Here is a 23,505-nt window from a genome sequence, read left to right on the forward strand (position 1 = left end):
TCCATCATGGTCCTTGGTATATGAACCGCAAGAATTACACATGGATGCATTTTTCATGACAGTATCCAACAGAGACAAAACATGCAATTAGTGTATAACAACACTTGAAAGCAAAACAAAGAATGGAACAAAATGACATGAGAAAAATACAAATGAAACATTTGACTTTCACACCACAACAAACTGGATTGGTCAAGAGCTTAACATCAACAGGACAATTGTTCCCCTCTTTTGAATATCTAGATAATATAATATTATAATATAAACTATATACTATAAACTATAACTTATATAGCACTTTTCTCAACAGTTACAAAACGTTTAACAGAAAGAAGAAAGAACTGAAAAACAGCAATTAAGAACAAAAGAAAAACTGACATCATAAAACAAAGGCGAATAAAATGAAGTTACACAAAAATATAAATTGTTGAAAGTGGGATAATAAAACACAGCAACATATCAAACATTGATAAAAGCTTTCCACCGATAAATTACTGTTTTAAGAAGAGATTTAAAAGTCACTAAAGATGTCATCTGTCTGATCTCAATAGGCAGATTGTTCCACAGTTTGGGGGCTCTAACTCTCTAACAGCAAAGGCCTGGTCATATTTGGTCGATAGCCGAGATCTAGGAATAACCAGAAGAGCCCCGTCCACTAATCTAAGTGAACGCCCAGGCACACAGGGGGTCGTAAGTCCTTGATGTAATTTGGAGCAAGGCAATTTAATGCATTAAAAGTGATCAGTGGAATTTTAGAATCAATATGGAATGTAACAGGCAGCTAGTGTCAGCTGGCAAGTACTGGAGTAATATGTTCATATCTCTTAGTGCCGGTTAAAATCCGGGCAGCAGTGTTTTGTACCAGTTAGAGTCGGTGAAGGCAGCTCTGACTGATGCCGGCATGAACTGCATTGCAGTAGTCGGTCAGTTAAATAAATACATGTATGACCCAATGTAAAAAAGCACTAAGCTGAGAAGGATGACTGAACAACATTTTTCACTTTAGCATCAAAACATAGAACAAGATTTCTGCCGGCCTGTTTAATATTTTTGGTCAGGGAGCCAAGCTTACTCTACGGGATGAATATCATATCATATTTCGAAACTGAAAAGGGAGCTTTGTAATGTTGAAACTCAGTGAATAAAAAAGGTTTTGCAAGATTGAAACTAAGTTTTGAAGGCTTGCATAGTTTTGAAAGGTCAATTCTCTGCAAACATTATTTTAAATTTAAGTTTCCATTTTCAGTTTCAAATGTGTCACTGTTCTTCCAGTGTATTAGTTTGTTTTCCAGGTATGAAACCTTGTAAATGGTGATCTGGAAACTGGTGCGCATATTTTGGGAAAAAAGTTTTGAAACGTTGAAACTTGAGTTTCGAAAGAATTTTCTTGAAACTTTTGCGGATGTGAATTGGCATTTGTATTGCAGACTGCTCTTTCAGAGCCGACACCCACTTTTCAGATATTTTCCCACCCGCATTCCACAAAGACTCACCCTACTCTGCCTTCATCGGTTAGGTTGATCAGGTTTGGGCATGAGGAGTGAGATGGTCAGGGTTAAGGTAAGAATATCAGGGTCAGAGCCAATGAGAGGCAGAATAGGGGTGGGTCTTCACAGAAGTCGGGGAAAAAAATTACACAATGTGCCTGACATGATCTTGTGCCCTGGGATCTTGGAGGCAGATGCATTTGTTCTTAACCTATTGTTTGCTCTCTGCTGAAGTACAGTCCAATCACATGTTGTATTTACCGAGTTTACCGAGGGTTGACAGACTGCTCCGCCAATGGCTGATGCACACAGGATACACACAGGATGCATGGTGTTCTGTGCTATGGAGTACAAAAAATTACATAAACATAAATAAATAAATTTTGGTAATGATAAAGGACTTAATTAAATGAAATGAATTTATTTCTACATTTCCATACGTCAGCTTTAATTTAGGATAGTTCCGTATTTCTACATTTATTTATTTATGTATTTCTACATTTCTTCATTTATAGACAGGTCTCTGTGAAACGTCATCACAGAAAGCAGCAGAAAGCAGCAGAAAGCAACACTCTTCACGGCACATCTAGCAGAGCCAAACTCCAAAGCAAAGATGACAAGGAGTTGTTGTGCAGCAAACTGCATCAGCCACAAAAAAGATGGATGGAAAATGTTCAGTATTCTGAGGGGATCACATGCCTCTGCTAAGAACAGGAGATTATGGATCCAGCTCATTAAAAGGGTGTATCAGCCCCACAGGCAAAACTATGGCAGATCCTCTTGAATCCTCTGAAGGTATGAGCAAGCCATACTATTTAGTGTGTGTTTGTGCTGGTTGGTTGGTGGGTGGAGCTGGCTGCTTCTTGTGAAGTGTTGCACATGAAGAGTTATGAAGTAATGGTTCTCACTTTTGTGTTGTAAATGATGATGGGGGATGATGGAAATGAGATGGACCAACTCAACCTGCAGTACAACCAGCTCTGCGATGGCTATTGGATGAAGCCGTGATAAGAGAACTGGGGGCCACACAGGAAGCGAATACAAATCTGAAGGAGCAGCTTAAAGGTTCCATATGTAGAATTGTGACGCAATGTACATGTATTAATCATTTTTTATTGCCAAGGAGCGAATGAGTAGTAACGCTATGTAAAAAATGAGACTTCCCTGACTTTCTTGGTTGTCTGTGGAATGATTTCTATGTTAAGGCCCCACGCTGGATTTTCCGCAAAAATGCCTTGCCTCTCTCCCGCTAATGTCAACAAACGACCAGCATGACAACACAACAAAAACAGTGGTATCCGACTAGAAACGCCTGGCAGATTTCACAACAAAACAACCCCACAAGTTAACATTATTTCCTCAACAAAGGATCAGAAAACAAGCTCCAGAGCCATAGCAGAACATAACTTACCCCTTTCGTTTTCCCTATTGGTAGTCCAAAGTTGTAATAAGCACACATTTCGAAACAAGACGGCAGTTTGTCGCTCCCCCACCACAGCTCATTGCTGCCCAGCCACAGCTAGTTGCTCCCCGGTCGCAGTTCGTTTCTACACGGTCACAACGTGTTGCTATCTGACCACAACACGTTTCTCTCTGGCCGCAGCATGTTGCTGCCCGACCACAGCTCGCTGTTGCTCGGCTACAGTTTGTTGCTTCTCAACCTCAGCTCGTTGCTTGTGTCGAGCCTCTAAGCCTCTCATCGGTTGGGAGTTCTTGATGCATGAACTGACATGTTTTAAATGAGTTTAAAATGCAACCTAATATCTAACATAATTCAATCAAGTGTTTTCAACAACAACAAATGTGAACGATTAATAACACCAAATGAACACATATCTAACATTTCTGTCTTGAGTTTTTTCTTGCTTGTGAATTTTGAGTATTATCTCCAGTGTTTGCAGAACTGCAGGTGCACTTCTTTCCATTCATTATTTGAATATATTTGTAATATTAGTGAAAGTGTTAGCAGCGGTCTGTGCACTTGATCATTTTCCCAAAGCTAGGCCTTTTGCAGTACAGACATTTGATCTCTTCAGCCAGGTGGGGGGTCTTTGCAGCGGAAAAATAAGTTCTGGAAGGAGGTGGTCCATGAAAACATGAAATCACAGAAATCCATTTGACAAACATACATCTATAGTTGAATCTATGTGTAATGGGTAGTGGGTAGGTCACAAATGATAGTTTTTGCCAAGGCAAAAGGATGCATCAGACTCTGACCCTTGTAATCCCTCCTTGTACAGACACTTAATCTCCAACGTGCCTGTTCCACCCCAGCCACAGGAGAATATGGCTCATCTGCTTTCACTGTTAGACCCTCTGCTTTTGGATTAAAGTTCATGTGTTTCTTCTTCATTTCTGTTTGGTCACACTGGCGTGCAGTATCTTCTATTTGTCTTCCCCACATGACAGCTGGAACAGTGAGATCTCTGGATTTATACTTCATTAACTGTTTAACAGCACTTTCAACTGACTGACTCCTTGCTATTAATAACCCTGTGAAAGCTACTGCCTGTTTTACGTCTCTGTGTATGTTTCCTGTTGTGCACTTTACCTGCTATTTAGTCACATCCTGTAGGAGTTCCAGTTTGTTAGTTGTGCATTGTGTTCTCATTTTGCCATAGCTGGTTTCGTACTTCTCTTCAAGGTCAGCTGATGACAGGTCACTAGCAGATGGGTCATACATAGCTGTCAGGGGCTCAAGGAGTTCATATTCTTTTTCTGATGCTGTATCTGTGTCAGACTCTGCAGCTGTGTTGATGGATGCTAACAGAGCAGTGTTTGGATTTATGTGTGTTTTCCAGAGCCTGGAGATCTTCAGCTAGCTCCGTTTAGCTAAATATTTATTTGTATAGCAAACTTAGTGGGGCAGTTTCATTCAGAGGGGCCGTTTTCAGAAAGATATTTTAGACTGGTTTGTATTGTTGGGCCAGTCTGCTCATAGATCTCTATATATAAAGCAAGGAATCTTGGTCTGTATGTACGTATGTATGTATGTGTGTTTGTCCTTTGCATATCTCAAAAACCGATCTACTTCATACCTGGTGGATGTATTGCTGAGAACCCAAGGAAATGCAGTGTCAAGTGTGAAGTTGTTTGGATTATTTATCTGAACTTCTAATCCATTACGAACCCTCCAGACTGCTCAGGTCAGCTGGCTCGGGATTACTTAAATCTAAAAGTGGCCGTGCTGCTTTTAGTTATTATGCTGCCAAACTTTAGAACAAAATGACAGAAGACCTGGGACTAGAAACAGGGCTGAGAATTTTTAAATCTAAACTCAAGACCTATCTTTTTACAGTTGCCTTTAACTAATTTATTTATTTATTATTTGTTGCTTACATACTTATGTTTCCATTGTTTTAATGTTTAATGATTTCTAGCTGTTTGTCTGTGCATTTTGATGTCCTTGTTCTTGTCTTGTTTTTCTGCATTTCCATGGAACACTTTAGTTGCCTTGTGCAGGATAAGGTGCAATATATAAATAAATCTGCCTTGTCTTGCCTTGGATGAGTGGTTCTCGAGAAATACATAAAAGGACCTCATAAACGAGGTTGATTTACTTCTTCCTCTGCCCTTGAAGTCAATGAGCGGAAATACAGATGATGCCACTGCAACCCACATTGTGGTTGGAGGAGGGATTACATCCGTAGTGTTAATGTGTTGAAAAAGTTTAAGAGACCTAAGCTCTACTATTGAAGTGTTCACTGTGAACAAAACTTGGCATTTACGTTCCAAGAATTACTGCAGGATGTTTCAGACATGTTTTGAACTGGCATGGCAGTTCATCTAACTAAAAAGCAAGGAATCTCTGTCTGTCTATATGTGTGTGTGTGTGTGTGTGTGTGTGTTCTTTGCATATCTTGGGAACCGTTCATCCAACTGACTGCAGATCCCAAAGCAACCCAGAGGACACTGTCAATTATTTTACATTTGCCTAAGGAAACTATCCTGAGCCTGTCTGAAGAATTAGCAGAAGTACTGAACTCTAACACATTAAAAAGCCACAGCAACACAGCTCTGCTACATTTTGGCACTGCGTTGAGATTCTATGCAACAGGAAGTTTCCTAAATATCTAGTTCCTCAACTGTGTTGCCTGTCGGCCCAGATCAATTCATGACTTATAAATCTTCAAAAAAAAATTCCCAGTTGTTGTGGCTTCCTGCTGTTTTGCACTTTAATATGATGCTGTTTGCATGAAACTGTGTGTACTTCTGCTTATGCAGAGGATGTCAATTGAGTAGGAAGTCCTTCAATGTGGCCAGAGACAAATTTGCATACACACTGCTACAAGAATGTGGCCATATGTCAGTGCGTCTTGGGTGCATTCACACCTGTACTTAGACCTGACCACTTGTGATTGGTTCTCCCAAGATGCATGTTAATGCCAGGTGTGAACAGGACCACTGTGTTGCCTGCCTCCCCCTCCATTCAATTACATAAAGAAACTAAATAAGTAACAAATATAATATTGTCTCAGTTTATTTTTTTAACTTAGGTGTTACAACAAAATATTTTGTTAATTTTCTCACAAGACAATTAATATACGTTCATTCAATAAATTATTCTGATGACTTAAATAATTACTCAATTAAAACCACATTAACAATGGGCAATTGAGCATTAGCATAGAAAACTCTTGATATAATGTGACAAAAAGAAATATAGCACTGCACTCTCAATGAAGTTCATGTTAAAACTCATCTGAATTACAGAGACTACTGGTATTATAAGTAGACAACTTATGTATTCCTCCGTCAACTGCATCTCCAACTTCAATTTATCTTGCTGAAGCTTTAAGACCTTGATTTCAAGCAGCAATTTTCTTTCTTCAAGTTAGAGATTTTGGTGTTGTTTGTTTAGCGTTATAGACAGAGTCGCACTTGTTCCCTCTGACACTGAAGGGAAGACCTCTGTGCTCAGACGAGCTGCAGCTGACTCTCTCAGTGTTGCCAGATGTACGATAATTATTGTATTTGTATGACAATTTTGCCCTCTGTACGATGTACGATCAATAATGCCAAAAGTCCTATAATGTATGATAATTTGATCATTTTGTGACACTTAGTTGTTGCAATCAGTCTTGGCAATCTCATTTTAATTCATTTCCTGACACGATCAGGATAGTAAAATATGGATCCTACGTCATCATGCTTGTTGTGATGATGAACGTGACTCACAAGCAAGGCTATCGTTCTCCTGTGAGAGTTTGCACAAATGATAGCTTTCTGCCTCATCCATGTGAAAAAAAAGTAAAGAAAATGAGTGCGGATAAGGTAAGCATGTTGTTTATTTAATTCCCATGTAAATGCTGAACAGGCTACAACTACATGTTGTAGTTTACTAGTCTTGAACAGACTGCGCCCTTACATGCATCATGTAACTATGTCAGTAATTTTTTTCTTTTTCTTTAAACAATGTGGCTAGACTTGTAGGTGGTGTCAGAAGGTCACTTATTTGATGTCTTGGTTATGACTCACATACAACAATTATTTTATGACTCTGGTATGATACTTTAAATTTCCTCATCTGGCAGCGCTGCTCTGTCTCCCCATCTCTTGTCCCCCCTCCTCTCTGATCACTTGGCTCCATTTCTCCTGCTCCTGCTTCTCCTCCTCAGACCTGCCAAATCTCCCATTTTTCCTGGGTTTCTCCCTTATTTTCAACCTCCTCTCCCGCTGTGCTCCCGTTTTGTTGTTTCTCCCTGGAAACTCCCATAATTTGTATGGCCCTCAACCTTTATTACGTATAATCGTCATACACATGGATCCATAAGTTTTGTATGTTTGTCTGACGTTACCCAAGTTACCAGATCACCTATGAGACACAATTTACACACAACGTACAATTTCAACCCAACTGTTACCACAACTCCATTCAAGTGGCGTGTGCACAGCTGCTTTCTGCACAGGCAGTCTTTCCTCCTGTCCACTGTCCTCCTCTGTCTGCTGCTGATGTGATTCACTGCCTGCAGGTGCCACTGATAGAGCGGCTGCGTTGTCTCCAGGAGCTAAGTTTACAAGAATTTGCCAAATTTTAAAATACATAGCAAACTCAGATAAACAGTGAGGCTACATACAGATGGCTTTTGTGTTGTGATGGATGGGATGGGACACTGCAGACAAAGCAGTTGAAAATATCGCTTTCTCTGCATGTTTGTACTTGTTGAAGAGGCGGTTTGTTTAAGTACTTATTGGCTTTTTACTCCGGTTTTGATGCACTTAGAGTAACGAGCATAGTTGTCAGCAACTCCAGTAAAATGTTATCTTTCACTTCACCCCTGTACTTGCAGATCGTGTGCTTGCAAGCAGGGCCAAGGAACGCTCCACAGGGGCAGATCCAAACACAATTGGGTTTAATTTAGCCTAATTGTAAGAGCTTCATCTACATAAAGCAGATCCCCTTCTCTTTAGCATGGGTGATGGGTTGGCTGAGATTAGTGTCCCAGTGAAGATTCATGTTGCCATCCCAAGTATGCTGAAACAGTTGTAATTTTGTTCCAGACTTGTTGCTGCACCAGTACATTCCCTATAATATTGCTTTATCTGACTTGTTACCATGGTTAATGCTAATAAATAACTTATCTAACTAATCTATGTGGACTCTATGTGGCTAGCAACTAGCGGTTACAACCTAATACCATGTCACAAATTACATGTGAGCAAAAAATTGATGTGCAATATGTGAATTAATAAAAACTTTCTTACCATCAACCAAACATTTACTTTTGTCCACCATATTTCTGTGTCAACTTTCAGCAAGTCAGCAATTCGTGTACCAAAATTTTCGCTGACTTTCCAAGTTGTTGTTCCAACTTGTTCATGTGAATTTTCCCAATCGGGAACTAATTTTTCCAATTATTCCGACACCACATGAATGTGCTATAAGACTTTCACAGTAATGCAGGTTGGTGATGCGGTAGCCTGGGGAGGTTGGGGTCGCATACAATGTGAATTTGAATGTATATGTTGGGCTGGGATATTTGTATGTGCTGGAAGCATTAGCGAATCACACTAGCTATTAGCATTAGCAATTAGCATGTGTAATTCACAGTCTAATGTGTGTCAACAGACAGCATTAACGGCCATTTTGAGTCAGTTAAGTCTGTGAAATGTACACCCACCTTTGCTCAGTGTTGTTAGTAACATTGTACTGTGTCATGTAGGTGATGTTATTTGTGTTCAGAGTGTGTAAGAGTGAGAATATTGCTAGATAACAAGCAGTTAGCCAGCCAAGTAAAACCTTAGACTGTCTAGGTCATTCAGTAAATAGAGTTTAGAGGTGTAATGTGATGTTTTCAATTAGTTAAACTGAGTAAGAGACATTTATGGAACACAATGTAAATAGGAACAATGTACAGGTATAAAAACAATAAACAAATGTTTTTGTAGGCTATTTGTTTTACAATATTGGAGACATCACTGTACAACTCAAACATTATGTATAATAACTACACTGGGGATCACTAAACATAAAAAGAAAAGATGTAGGGTAAAAAAACCCAAAACTAAACACTATTAAAAACGCAATAAACACAGTGGTTCACACTGGCAGCCCACATCTCTGGTGTTTGGCCACGAAGCAGCAGTGCTCTTGAAAAACAGATAAACAGAAGATACACTGTAGAATTCCCCATTGAAAAATATTTCACAACAAGCAATCTCATATCCATGTCGTATGATATGTAATTAGCTTTTGTGCATAGTTGTCTGTTCAAAATGTGCTAACACTGACTACTTCTTGTCCGCAGATCATGCATATGAACTTGATTTAGCTAATGTTATCTTGCTACACCAGAGACATATATAAATAAGATAAAGACCGAAGAAAGTCATCATCATGTAACTTGGCAGACTAATGTTAGCTATTAAGCGTCACGTTAGCGCACTGCAGATTTGTTGGATACAGTCAACGGCTAAAACACAAGAAAAATAAACTTACCGGTTTACCAATATGTTGGCTCAAACTTGCCGTGTCCCCAGGATAAATGGATGGCACAGCATTAGGCTTCAGTCCAGGTTTTGTGGCAAAACCCATCTGCTTTTGTGATAAATTTTCAAAACAGTGCTCTTGAAAAGGGTGACTCAAACCTGTGTTTTCACTGGAAGTCTGAGTGGGACATGACAATTTTTCCAAATAAACTGCACCCATTTCTCTTGATTTTTCAGATCCTTTGGTAATAAATGAAGGCTCACTGTTTCTCTTTTTGTAAATTTGCAGCCGAAAACAAAACACGTCTGCCATCGTTTTGAAAGTATTAAAACTTCAAATCAAAATTATGATAAGTAGCTAACAGCTGGCTTCAAAGTAGCTAACCGTTTCACCTACACATAATGATATGTGAAGCACCTCTCTGTCTATTATGGGATAGGTTCCTTAGGTTTGTGACACATGAAACCCTGCCTGACTGAATCCATTTTTTGTTTTTTGAGACTGTCCTCGGTACACTGCAGTTTCAAAGCAGATATGCTCAGCTATGGCGTTGACTACTTATTTTGCTTTTGATATGTCGTATAACATTAGAAAAGCGCCACATGGACATGTTAACCAGATCAAAAACTTGATTTTCATCAGAGGGGGTCTTTAAATATTTAACTGCAATTTGACACTCACCGTTGATAAGCAGTGATATAACTGATTTATACTTAGTTAAACCACTCCACAGCTTAATGAAAGATACTTTTGGATATATTTACTCATGAACAGTTACTACCCTGTCTGCATGAAATAGGTAATATTTTAACTTTGAAAAATCTTGTGTTATACTGCTGTCCATCAACAGGCCCACATCCTGCAGTGAGGGGTAGCCACAGCAAGACCATAGCAGCAACACGGGATGCCTGAAGAGAGTGAAGCTTGATGCAGGGCTGAAGCAGAAGCTGCAGGACATCCACCAACTTTTCCGTAGATGAATATCATCCTCTCAGTCTGCCCAGCCAGGGGAGACAGCTTAATGGCACCTGTGTTGGCGTGCTCAAGGGAGCATCAGCTTGTTCAGTTATTTCAGACAGAAGCATCCAGGGGTTGGGCTTTGGCTGCTGGGTATCAGTGTAATCCTTCACATGTTCCCTTTGTAAAATAAAGTTTCATTCTATACAATTTTGATTTGGTGTTTTATCCTTCATATTATACACTACTGATTGTGTTGAGGGCAGTGCTCAAATCTAAAAGCACCAGGACCGTGCAGTCACTTCTTATCAGCTGTTAAAAGTAGATCATTATAAACCTTCATGAGGGCTGTCTCTGTGCTATAGCAAGCTCTAAAACCTGACTGAAAACTATTAAAAATATAATTACTATTCATTAAAGATATAAATTGAGTTGGAATGACTTTCTCAAGCACCTTAGATAAAAATGATCATTTAGAAAATGGTCTATAATTACTGAGTAATACAAATTAGGCTTTTTCAGTAATGGTTGAATGACTGCATGTTTAATATAAATGGGAAAATTACCAGAAGTCAGAGAACTGTTAATAATCAAAAGAATGTTTTCAATAATCAAAAGAACAAAATAACCAACAGAGGGGAATATATCTTTAAAAAACTAGGAAATAATTTTATCTGGTGCTGAGATGTTAATGGTTTGAAACTGGGAGAGTGAAGCAATATTATTGTTGAAGGTGTGTAGATTTTGTGGATCAGGTGAAATTTGAGATCGAATGCTCTTTATCTTCCCAATAAAAATGAGCAGCGAATTTCTCTGTAGTTAAATCACTTCTTGCTACTCATTGTGTGGATCTAACAGACTACACTATATCTTGTAATGTAACTGTGTCTTGCACTGACATGGGGGAAAATTTCGTGACATACTGTAGTTTGGAGCCCTGTTGTTAATTACTTTTTTAATGTGTTTGAAACCCATCAAAGTTTTTTATAATTGTGTTCATATGAATTATTGTTTGCTACCAGGGAGCTGCATTAAAGCACTTCCTCATCAATAATGTTAACAAGGTGATAAAATATTGATGTTAACTCTGTAATTAGTAATTATAGGCCTGTGACAGATTTCCTTTCTCTTGGTAAGACAATGTCCTCAAGCAACTATTATAACTGTCATAACTGCATGTTTTCCAGTCAGTTTTTCATGCAAACTATTGCACAGTAAGCTTGTTAAAGAAGTTAATTGCTCTGAGTCAGCAAGATGCCAGTATGGTTACCGTCATGGTTCACTGGATTTGAACCAGTTGAATATTTTAGCTGTGGCCAATGTGGTTTATGTATCATTTGAAAGATAGTCACTAAACAAAATAACTGCGGTGTCTCACAGGGGTCAGTTTTAGGACCCTCTACAATTTAACTTTTATACTTTCTTTTAATTTAGATACACCCAAGAAAACTGTTTACCATAATTCACCATCTTAATTTCACATATTGGCATGCTAATATTTACTAATTAGCATTAAACACAAAATACAACTGAAGCTGATGGGAATGTCATCTATGTTGAATGTTAAGGGATCACCAAAGTTGTTAAAAATCATCTTGAAAGGGACATGAATGTTCATACTAAATTTCATGGGAATCCATCCAGTAGTTTTTAAGTCATTTCATTAGCACCACTAATTTCAAGTGGAACTAAAAAAAGTCAAGGGGATCACCAAAGTCATTAGGATTCATCCTCTGGGCAATATGAATATCTAAACTAAATTTAATGGAAATCCATCCAATAGTTCTTGAGATATTTTCAGTTTTTATTGCAATATTTGCAATTGACATTGCCATCCCTAGAGCCATTCTGCTTGTGTGGCTGTTTTAGGAAATTACTTAGCCTTTTTAAAAAAAATAAAATTAAACATATGTTTATGGCTTATTTTCAAAGATGAAAACAAGCCAGTGGGATTAGGGCTTACACCCACATATAGGCTGGGGATTTCAGAGAGTAACATAAAAATATAGATACAGTGAGAGTATAATCATCAGTGTTTAAATAGCATAATTTAAATAGTAGACGAGCTATGATTTTTTTGGCATTGGCATTTAACTGTTTTTTCTTTCCATCTACAATGTGTATTTAAAGATTTTGCTCCAAACCAAGCAGCTGGTTCATCAAAGCATCCACTTGATTTCCTGAAAAAGAAGCTTGAAAAGCACACTAGACTAGATGGAACAAGGAGGAATAGGATAACGCTTGTAATGCATTTTTAGGAGCATTGTGTCACATTAACGCCCCCAGTAAAAGCTGTCTGATTGAATTATGGTAAGTCTTAAAGCGTCTGTTGAGAATGTTTTCAGTGTAGCAAGATGCTATGCCCTGAAAGGGAGATGCAGGGAGTGGAAGGGAGGGTGAGAGAACAAATTTAACAACAAGTCATTACCAAGGCAGTGAAAACTCAAAGAATAGTGCAGTAGATAACGGCCAGACATCCAAAATAACAGGATCTCCGGTTCATTCTTAGGATATTAATGGGACCGCCTCCAAGTTCCACCCTGTGCCTGTCTCTTTTCATCAGCTACAACCACACTGAAGCAAGAGAAGAGAGTGTGGTTAAAATGGTCACGCATATATCTAAGTAACATGCAACATTGATAAAAATTTGACTCTTGTATCTTTCTGTTCTTTTTTTCTCCTTCCCTTTTTGTGAATACAGGGGATTTTTAGGTTTTTACTTTGCTTGGCTCCCTGCATGGTAATGTGGGTCTATAGGTCCACCACCATGACCCTGACTGAAATATCTCAACTATTATTTGATGGATTTGCACAAAATGTTGTACACACATCTATGATTCCCAGATGACTAATCCTAATGACTTAAAGGATATCCTGACTTTTTTTCTAGCACCACCATGAGGTTCACATCTGTGGTTTTGAGTGAAATTTCTTGACAAGTATTGGATGTTATGAAACTTGGTTCCCCACACAGTAATTTTTAATAACTGTGGTGATCGCTTGACCTATCATTTAGTGCTATGAGATCAGTTTTAATTCGTCCAGTACTTTGGACATCAGCGTCTGCTGTACATTCCTATCAGCCTCTGCTGCACTTTGTGCTAATTAGCATGCTAACACGCAAACTAAGATGGTGTACATTGACTTTGTGAGCATACTGTATTAGCATGCTGTTAGCATTTAGCTAAAAGGATCGCTGTGTCTGAGCTTCACAGAGCCACAAATTAAATGAAAAGATTGAATGAATCATTGAATTCCTTTAATTGACATTAATTAAATGGGCTAAACAACCGTCATTAGGTACATTTTTCAGCATCTCTGGCTACTTTAAAAAATGTAAACGATGGATTCCACATGTTTATAATTCCAAATGCTAAATTCTCACATGTTTTTGGTTTTGGAGTCTTACTTTGTTCAGGAGATGGTGAAATGATGTTTTCGGATTAAGTGATAATCTTGGCACTTGTGAAAAAACTTGTGTTTCACATACACTGTATGTAATCAGAAATTAGTTTCCCAAGCTACACATGAATGCATTTCAGGAGGGGGGTCAGAGCGCATACCACCCCTGCCAATAAATGAGCATGTTCCATATTATATTAGAAAGAAAATAGGAAGCCTTGTGAAAGAAAAAAATAGAAGTAGTTAGGGGTCAATGAAAATAAGAGAGTTGGATAGGGTTAATCCATAATTCATATGACCTCTTCACTTGTGCTGAACTTTTTTTGGCCTACAGCTCCTCCCGCTGTGGAGTGTTACCATGGTGCCGGGTCCCTGAGGAAGTGGAAATTGTCAACAAAGAGGCTTTTTGTCATTTGGGCTTTTCTGCAAGATAAGAAACAGGATTGTTTGGCAAAAATAGTTGAAATTTACTCCTCCTTGTTATTGACTGGTGGCAATCACATGGATGAAAGCTTTATGTAAGCACACATTTATATTTGGAAGTAGTAAAATTTTTTGTTCTGTTCATGTATCATTCGCAAAACAGTGTATTTAAGTGATTTTATGAAATATGTACAAGATGCAAAATTGATTTAAATACAGTCACTCCACTGTTACAACCGTCCCAGTGTACAGGGAAGGTTGTTACACATGCCAGGGACAGTTGTAACATGTCTAAAATATACATAATTAATCAATCAAATACTCAAAATAAAAAAGATAATGTATCATTCATGTTATGTGACTATTCATTTCATTTTTTAAATAATAATTACCTTTTTTCACACGACATAACAAAAAGAGGGGAAGCCGTCAAATTATAATGCAAGAAAATTATTTAATGGGTGCAGTACAAATCAGTTGCCTGCATCAGGTAGTTTCTGAGAAGGATTTCCTGCTCTGTGGAGAAAATCCTCTTGGGGCTCCAGTACCCTATTCTGCAAAATGATTTGGATCCCTCAGCCTCAGACTTTCCTGTGAAAACGGATTTGGCCACTCTTCTGACTGATTTGCCCTGTTTTATTTCATTCTTAAACCCCCTCCAGTGAAGGAAGTGGGACTCTCCTGTTGGTCTTCCTCTTTCTGATATTTGGCATGCTGTAAGCAAACATGTGTTTCCACTGACTATTAGCATCCAACTGATTGTCATTAACTTAGCATGTAATCTTGTCACACCCTGCCTGGACTTTGGGTGTTTTTTGGTCTTTTTTATGTTCTTGTGTTCTTTGGAGTTTCCTGGTTTGCACTTCTGTTTAGTCCTTCGGTTCATATAGGTTTTCTTGTTATATTTGGGTGGTGGGTTTGGACTGCCTTTTGTTGTTTAGCCTGGTGTGTTGTATACTTTAGTTTAGGTTCATGATGGTTCTTGGACAGGTTGGTGTGGGTTGTATTAGAGTATTGTGTTTTCTAGGTTTTAGTTTTGTCACTAAGTTTCCCTTGTGTGTTCATGTACTCCTCCTCACCTGCCCTGCTTCACCCTCGTTAGCCCTGCTCTGCTCTGTGTCTTCCCCACACCTGCCCTGTATCAGTCTCGTCAGCCCTGCCCTGCTTCCTGTGTTTCCCTCAGCCAACCACTCTCAGCCTGCCCTTGTGTCTCGTCACCTGTTCCCCATTCTCTGATTAGTTTAGTCTGTATTTAAGGTCTGGTTTTGAGTTGAGTTTTTGTTGGATCGTTTTGTGTTATCTTGTCCGCCAGTTCTGTTTGCCTGTACTTGACCATCCATTATTAAAAGAGATTTTCATCATATCTGCATTTGGGTCCACTCCTGCTTCCCCACCTGACAAATCTAGTTTATGCAGGCCTTTAGGTTTTTGAAATATAAATGAATGCACTTGGTTCAGGGACAAGGCGTTACAACCGTCTCAGTATCACCAGCCATGTTTTCACCTCATGTGAATTAGCCTGACAGCTAGTTTGACACATGTTAGTCATTTCTATTTTTAGCTTACAAAACAATGATTTTAATGATAATTGTTTGGATTCCTACACATTTGATCTCAGGACAGTGTACAAAAAATACAACCGACACTTTTGCTGGTAGCTTTCTCTGGGAGTTTCAAAAGTGGCTCCTTTTTTGTACGTTAGAAGACAATCTAATTGAGCATGTGCAGAGTGAGTGTAATCACTCTAACTTGTTTCTGATTGGAGGAATTCAAGTTGTTACAACCATCCCTTGTTACAATTGCCCGTGGTCTCCCCTGCTATTTTAAAGTCTGATCAGTTTCTGTAGGACTGTCGTACCAGTTTTTGGCACAGGAGAGATCATTTGTATTTATGTAAACAGAGCAGTGCCTGCTCATAATTTACCAATGTCCCCTAAATGCCTCACACACAGAATATCTGGAGACTACAGTGTTGAGTTGAGCTGAAGTTGATTGGATGAACTGTAGTGCCCTTTCAAAACGTTCCTGAGACTTCCTGCACTATGTCTTGAACATAAATACAAAGTTCCCACATGTGAGGAATGGGAATAGAACTTAACTCCCTAAACTTTTTCAATTCATTCTCTATGGTAGTTCTTATCACCACAATGTGGGTTGCAGTGGCAGAGTGAGAGTGGCGCTGTCTGTATTTCCACTTGTTGACTCCACGTGCAGAAGAAGAAGCAGAAGCAATGTTGTTTATGAGATATTTCTATATATTTCTGAGAAATTACCTGAGAAATCGAGCACTTACACGTACACGTGCTTGCACGTACATGACGAGTTATGTTCTCAATAATGTTACACAGTGCTTAAACATTTTTGTCATTAGCACTATGGATGTAATCCCACCTCTGACCGCAATGTGCGTTGCGATAGCAGTGTGGTGCTGTCTGTATTTCTGTTCGTTAACTCCACGGGCAGAAGAAGAAGCAAATCAATGTTATTTATGAGGTATTTTTATATCTTTTTTGAGAACCGCTCATCCAAACAACTTCACACATCGACATTACACTTCCTCGTTTCCCCAGCAATCCAACCACCAGGTACGAAGAAGATCGGATGAACGGTTCTCAAGATATTCAAAGGACAAACTTACATACATACAGATACAGACAGACAGACAGATGTAGAGAGATAGGGAGATACAAAGCTTTTGATTTCAGTTCAACATCATTCTTTGTTTGCTTTGTAAAAACCAACTTATTTTACCATAAACAGTTAAGAATACTAAACAAAGGAATTATTCTCTATGTGAGGAATAAGAACTCACTCTGATTTCTCTTCAAAATAATGATCATTCATTTGAACTGGAGATCTGGTGAGCTCACGAGACAGATTCCGAGATTAGGTTCTGAATAGTTCATCTCTAAGCAATTACTAACTAAGTGTGTTTTAAGGTCATGCATATCTAATCTGAGTCAGGTTTTTTATAATGTCATTTAGGCGTTGCTGTATTATTCACCACCTATAAATCCACTTCAGCACTTTTCTCCCAATAATCATCACAGCAGTCTCTTTATGCTGTTCATTTTAAAGAGGCTGCAATAACCAAATTATGACTAGTAATTATGATGAGTAGTATCATCTCACAGAAACATGAATTCTATTTTTGGATGGATTTTTCCCTTTAGATTTATAGACCTTCTCAGCTACATATAGATTGAGATGCACTGCCCCCTGTTGGATTAAACTATAACTAACACAGGTCAAGAAATGTGCCTTTGTGCCTCAAATTATGTTACATAACCACTGCAACTCTTATCCAAATACTGATTGTAGGTGTAATTTTATGGAGCAATGTGGAGTAAACAGTTTCATAATTAACTCTATCAGGTGATACTGGCAATCCCCAATTCAAATTTAGAAAGGTTAGACCTTAAATCATTAATGTGAATCCATGATATCTTAATTTCATCAAAATCATTTAATAAGATTTGTCTTCAGTCTCTCTTCATTGAGCAGAAAGGAAATGTGCAAACAGGAGTGTTGGAGACAGGAAAAACCAAGCCTCTTTGTTAGTTTGCATGTTTTGAATTAGTTTGAGGATTTTTGTTTTGCTTTTGTTGTTTTTTTTAATTTTTTTTTTTATAGCACAGTCAGTTGTGGTTTTTTAACCAAATCGCCTTTAGTTATTGTGCATCTGCTGTACCTTATTGTATTTCCTCTGTCCCTGCTAGTATTGAATCTTATGTTTCCATATTCTCATTTGGTGTTCTTCCCCACTTCCCCATTATGGCTATTTCCAGCATTGATGAACAGACATGAGAGGAGAGGTAAAGAAGAGAAGGAAAAAAACTCAAACTGTAAAGATATTTTGAAACTTAATGGCAAAGCAAAGTTGAACTTAATGGCAGTTTACAGACTGAAATGACAGAGGTGAAATTATTAGTCAATGTATCAATTAGTTGATCGACAAAAGTATTTAACTATTTTGATAATGGAATTGTTAAAGTATATGATGTTAAACTGAATATCTTTAGGTTTTTAGAGTGTTTGTCATTTCAAACAATCAATTTGATGACATCACCTTAGGCTTTAGGAAGTTGTGATGGGCATACTTCAGTATTTTCTGACATTTTATTGATCAAATGAATTGAGAAAATAATAGATCAATCAATTATTCAAATAGTTAGTTGTAACCATGGCGTAGAGCAATAATAAGTAGAATCAGACATGATTCTGATGAACATTTTCATCCAGTGTATGATCTCTGTATTAATATCTAACTAGATATTCTGAGTGTGAGAGCTCAAGCAGGTCACCTGGTTAAAAAGCGGCTTTGGTAACAAGGATTCAAAATAATCCTTTCTTATTTTATTTACAGTTGAACTAAAACTTAAGCAAGTACGCCAGAAAATCACCGGATCCAGTTCCTCAAATTTGAGTACTGGTTGGCTTTCTCAGTACTGTAGTATAGGAAATGAAAAACAGGACATTTCAAGACGTCAGCTTGAGCTCATGGAAATGGTGATGGGCACTTTTCACTATTTTCTGACATTTTTCGGACCAAATGATTTGTCAATTAATTGATATATTATGAACCATAGGGTTACAAGGAGTGTATGCGACTATAGTTGTACTGGGTTGAGCAGCCCTCAGTACATCTCCCCAAAGTTAAAAAGAACCATACGGACAGTATAAGTTGTTGCACATTGACACTGCGGCTAGAAAACACATCTGAAAAAAACACTTCCACTGACCCCTAAAGCATTTTCAGATGAATTTAATATTGCAACTTGCATTTCAAAGACATTGAGAATCCAAAAAGGGATAGACCACCCACAGAGAGAGCAAAGGCAAAGAGCTGTAGCCTAAACACACCCTCTTCAATATTTTTAAAAGGAAGGCGTAGACAGAAAAGAAGCCATGGGAAAATCAGTTGTTTTGCTAAGTCAATTCTTCTTGTGCTGCACCTCACATCTCCCACAGACAGACAGCACACAAAACATGACCAATCACTTGACAGTTCCTTGCTCCTCACTTTCACAATGTTAGCACTTTGTAATGTAGTATTTACAAACAGATTCAACAAAACCACATGTTTCATTGAGGATTTAAAAGAGCTGGGTCAAGTTATTCCAAATGTTTGGTTAAATTTTGGAGTACCGGATGAATGGGGGTCGCTACTTCAGAAGAATTCCACCAAAAAGCTATTTTACATTCAGATACTTTCCAATTAATGCCTCGCCAATGAAACCAACACTCAATACTTTCTATGAAACATTCTGGTTCCTCATTTTGACCTGTGTGGCAAAACAAAACCCATGTATTCTAAAACATATAAAGAGAAAATCTTGATAATATGGAGTGTGTTTTTTGTTGTTGCTCTGGCGTTAAGCAGGCACTGAAGCACCACTTTTGTGTATCGTGGTTTTTACTATTACATGTCTCCTCTTGTGTTACAGTAACTGTGCATCTGACATAAGTTGTCATGAAAACATACTTGACAAAGTAGGTACTTGCTATAATGCAGTCAGTGATCACACTTACCTTTTTTTTTTGGATGAACTTTAAATGTTCTGCTTTCATCTCAGGGTTGTTTTACTTTTCCATGTCTTAAAAAAGTACATATGGCACTGATTTGTGAACAATCTGTAATCTATAATACAAATAAAGCAATCATAAACATACTCTTGAATATTGCAGGTTCTTGGCAAAAGGCTTAGTTATATGTGCTTTTTAATGTGCAGTCATTTAAGCAAAATACTTTTTGCTGTCTACAGACAAAAGGCAGAATGTAGTAACGTTACATCCATGTTAAATGCAGCTGCAAACCACTTTTTGAGGTACAAAACCAGTTTAATGGTCTTTCACGACTCTAGTCGAACTGTGAAACCTCTGCCTGAATTCATGTTGGGTTGTCATCTTGGCTTCTGTTGCATTACTTTGTTTTCTGCATTATGGCTGAAGTGATGCTCTCTTGTTCTGACAGTATTTCCATTGGAAAGAGTATCATATTCGTTATGGACATGTAGCTTCAGGGCAATTAAAAATTTGGTTCAAAATCGCCTCTAATCTCAGATAGAAGTCATCAATAAATGAAAGAATGTACTCTAAAAAAAAAAAAAAGATAATCTTAACATTCCCGTAATGTTCTCCAAACTCAAGAATGGAATGTCATCATCAACACATAAATACATTTACAATAAGTACAACTTTTAAAAATATTACGTGGTCAATCCAAAATAACACTTACATGGACATTTAAAGTACAATATTATACAACAGAACTGAAATAAGAGACCAACTTTGAAACTACACTTCATGACAAAATAATTATCATACATGATGTGAAATATACATTATTAATCTAACTTTTTTCCATTTACAATTTTAATCCACTGAGATACAGTATATTACAGCGAGGATGGAGTTTTAGTTAATAGTAGGACAAGTGCATAGCAAAATAGATCATTTGACCAAGTTAAAGAAACACATAAAACTGACAAACCAGCTTTAGAAAACAACATTAAAAATCATGTTTAAGGCAAATCTCGTCATTTAAAATTGGCATAGTCTGAGAAAATGTCGACAAAGTCTTGTACCACCCTGTAGCAGAAGTCATATTGTTCCTGTGGGGAGAAAAAAAAAACAGAAAAGACTGATTAGGTGGAAAATCAGTATTGGTTTCACCCAAGATAAAGCAAAACAGGAGATAAACAGAAGATAAACGACATTTTTAACATTTTTTAGTACTTTAACAGATTATTTAAGGTTCACTTCAGCTGATACTTACCACAGTTTGGACCATATGAGGCCTCTGCATGCGTAAACTCTTCACAGTTTGGAACACGTCCAGCAGGCCCTCCGCCTTGACTCGCTCCAAGATATTGCTCAGTGCAATGAACGTACCTGTTCGCCCTGCACCAGCACTGCAGCACACAAAGAGCATTAGAAATTAGTTAAAGCATCAACAGTGGCTTGCAAACATGACAACAGATATATTAAAAAAAAAGGCCTGAATGTGTGCCTAAAAGAGTGATTTGAAGGTACCTGCAGTGTACGACGATGGGATGGTTCCCAGACTGCTGCTGCTGTCTCTGCACTGAGGCGATGATGTCGATCATGCCTTTCCCCTCGGCCGGGATGCCAATCTCCGGCCAGCCGTGGAAGTGGAAGTGCCTTATCACCCTTGTCTGCTTCTCCTTTGAGAGGAAATGCACAGACAGGCAAGAGATCATAATACCTTTCAAATATGATTTATTAGCAGTATATGAAAGCATAATGGCAGGTGCAATGTCAGTGTAGGTTAAGTGTACGGTAGATGAGTGGTGGACTGGCAGGAATAGACTATTGAGCATCTGAGAGGTAATGTGGGTCGAATTTAATGAAATATATGAGATGGGAGGCTCACACATTAATTTTCTTAAAGACATCCTGCCCAACACATTTCCTCTGGCAGACAAAAAGAGTTTTTTTGACTTCATTATGAGACAGTTACATCAGACCATGTGTAGCATTACAGCATGAGATACGACATTCTCTAAGGATTCATAAAAACCCTATAAAAAAGTCACTTTTGCATTTTACCATGTCCAGGTATCAGTTCAGTTTTCAAATATTCACATATGAATGTAACTATAGGCTCCGCTCTCAAAGAGCTGCTTAGTGAAATTGCATGCTAAGGGCCAATAAAAGTCCTTTTATCCTGACAGGCAAATGCAATGTGTCATGACTGCCTCACTAACAGCTGTATGATAATACGTTCATTTGCTTACCGGGATAAAGGTGAGTACCAAGTCTCGTAGACTGAAGGTGTCACATAAAGTGTCTCCCTTCAACTCTACTGTGTAATCTCCATAGGTGGCTGAGTCCTCTGTGGGCCAGTATTGGCAACATTTGTCCTGCAAAAACAGAGATAACTGTTTTGATCCCAGCAACAAGTCAATCAGAAGCAGCTTAATACATGAAATGTGTACATGAAATGCACAAACATGAACTGACATAAAATGTTTTGTCACAGATGCAAGATATCAGAACAGGGATGGTTTATGAATGCACTGTTGAAGTGTTTATTGGAGCAATCAATCATTGCTTACTTGCAGTCATCCCTTTTTGTAGCTTACCTGCTCCCTCTCCTGGAGCTCAGTGAGCATGACAATGGAGTGACATTTCCATTCCCACACCATTCTCCAGAAATCCTCCACTGTGTGTGTCAGTGGACCCTGGGTGGCAATGAAGTAGTCTTTCTGTCTGTAGCCCTGAGTCACAGAAAAATGCATGCAGTACTTTAGCTTTACAGGTCCGATAATGTGTGTAAATAGCATTAACACAGACTATTGCAGACGTGAAAGAAAGAGGGAAAACATGAGGTAATAAAATCTGCTTACATCTATGAAAGATGCATTGATGTAATCGGTGAACTCCTGACCTCTTCTCATGGAGAGAATAACTCTGTTGAAATCATCTGAAACAGAAATAGAGCAGGAAACCCCTCATAACCATTTAGAATAGACCAGCTCAAAACCACACAGAATATCAGGTCTAGACAGTGGCCTGTGCTATTCAATGCTGCAGAGTACAGGATTGAATAAACTCAGATCCTAAACATAGTCTAGACAATATTATCTTGAGGTCAACATCTGCCTCAAAATATTTGGCATCTTATCTAATAGTTTTTGGTACTGTGGTTTTCCAGACATTCTTTCTTTCTTACATGGAATAATTTGCAGAACTCTGTTCTTCTTCATGTTGGCGGGAAGGTTCCCCGTTCTCATGTTCTCCTTCATTATTCGCATGTTGGTCAGTTTCTGGGGAGAAATCAAACAAAAAGTCAAAATGTTACAAACTTGCAAATGTTTACTGTCCTTTAACTTACAAATTAAATTAAAGAAATAAAACAAGTTACACAGTTGATTATAAATCACATTTGGTATTTGCAGGTAAGTTGTCTGTCGTATAAAAGAGACAAGTTAGTTAAATAGGCAAAGCTCGACTGTTAGTGGTATGGTCCTAATACATTGGCTGCGGCATCCTCTTAAGCTTTTTTTCAGTTTTCTGTCACAAAAAATGTCTCTACTGAGTAAGAGTTAAATTTTCAGGACTAATCCATTGTACTGTACCAAAATCTATCCAAAGGTGTTAAGGATGGTGATATTCTATAATTTTAGAATTGTCAACAAATCCCATGAAAAGACTTAAACTAAAAAATAGTTGGTCCGTGTCATTACTTCCTGACTTCCCCAGTCTAGCTGTGGCTCAAAGGCCCAAGCCCATTGGTTCCAACTGAACTTAAAAAATGGGTCACAAATATATAGTTTTATT

The 23,505-nt window shown here is 38.1% G+C and overlaps 1 protein-coding gene across 6 annotated transcripts in view; it reads right to left on the minus strand.

Moving 5' to 3' along the window:
- Positions 1-19,903: 19,903 nt before the first annotated feature.
- Positions 19,904-23,505, minus strand: part of ptprea (protein tyrosine phosphatase receptor type Ea) — a 53,336-nt gene continuing 49,734 nt past the window's right edge. For all 6 annotated transcript variants that reach the window (XM_042396811.1, XM_042396809.1, XM_042396808.1 and 3 more), the window contains 7 exons: positions 22,898-22,991; positions 22,572-22,648; positions 22,308-22,442; positions 21,960-22,085; positions 21,235-21,386; positions 20,978-21,113; positions 19,904-20,813 (listed from right to left, as the gene is read on the minus strand). In XM_042396811.1, the coding sequence (XP_042252745.1) occupies positions 20,739-20,813; positions 20,978-21,113; positions 21,235-21,386; positions 21,960-22,085; positions 22,308-22,442; positions 22,572-22,648; positions 22,898-22,991 (795 nt within the window). In that variant the 3' untranslated portion in view covers positions 19,904-20,738. The remainder of the gene's footprint in view (positions 20,814-20,977; positions 21,114-21,234; positions 21,387-21,959; positions 22,086-22,307; positions 22,443-22,571; positions 22,649-22,897; positions 22,992-23,505) is intronic.

This window comes from Thunnus maccoyii, chromosome 20, assembly GCF_910596095.1.
Source record: "Thunnus maccoyii chromosome 20, fThuMac1.1, whole genome shotgun sequence".
NCBI lineage: Eukaryota > Metazoa > Chordata > Actinopteri > Scombriformes > Scombridae > Thunnus > Thunnus maccoyii.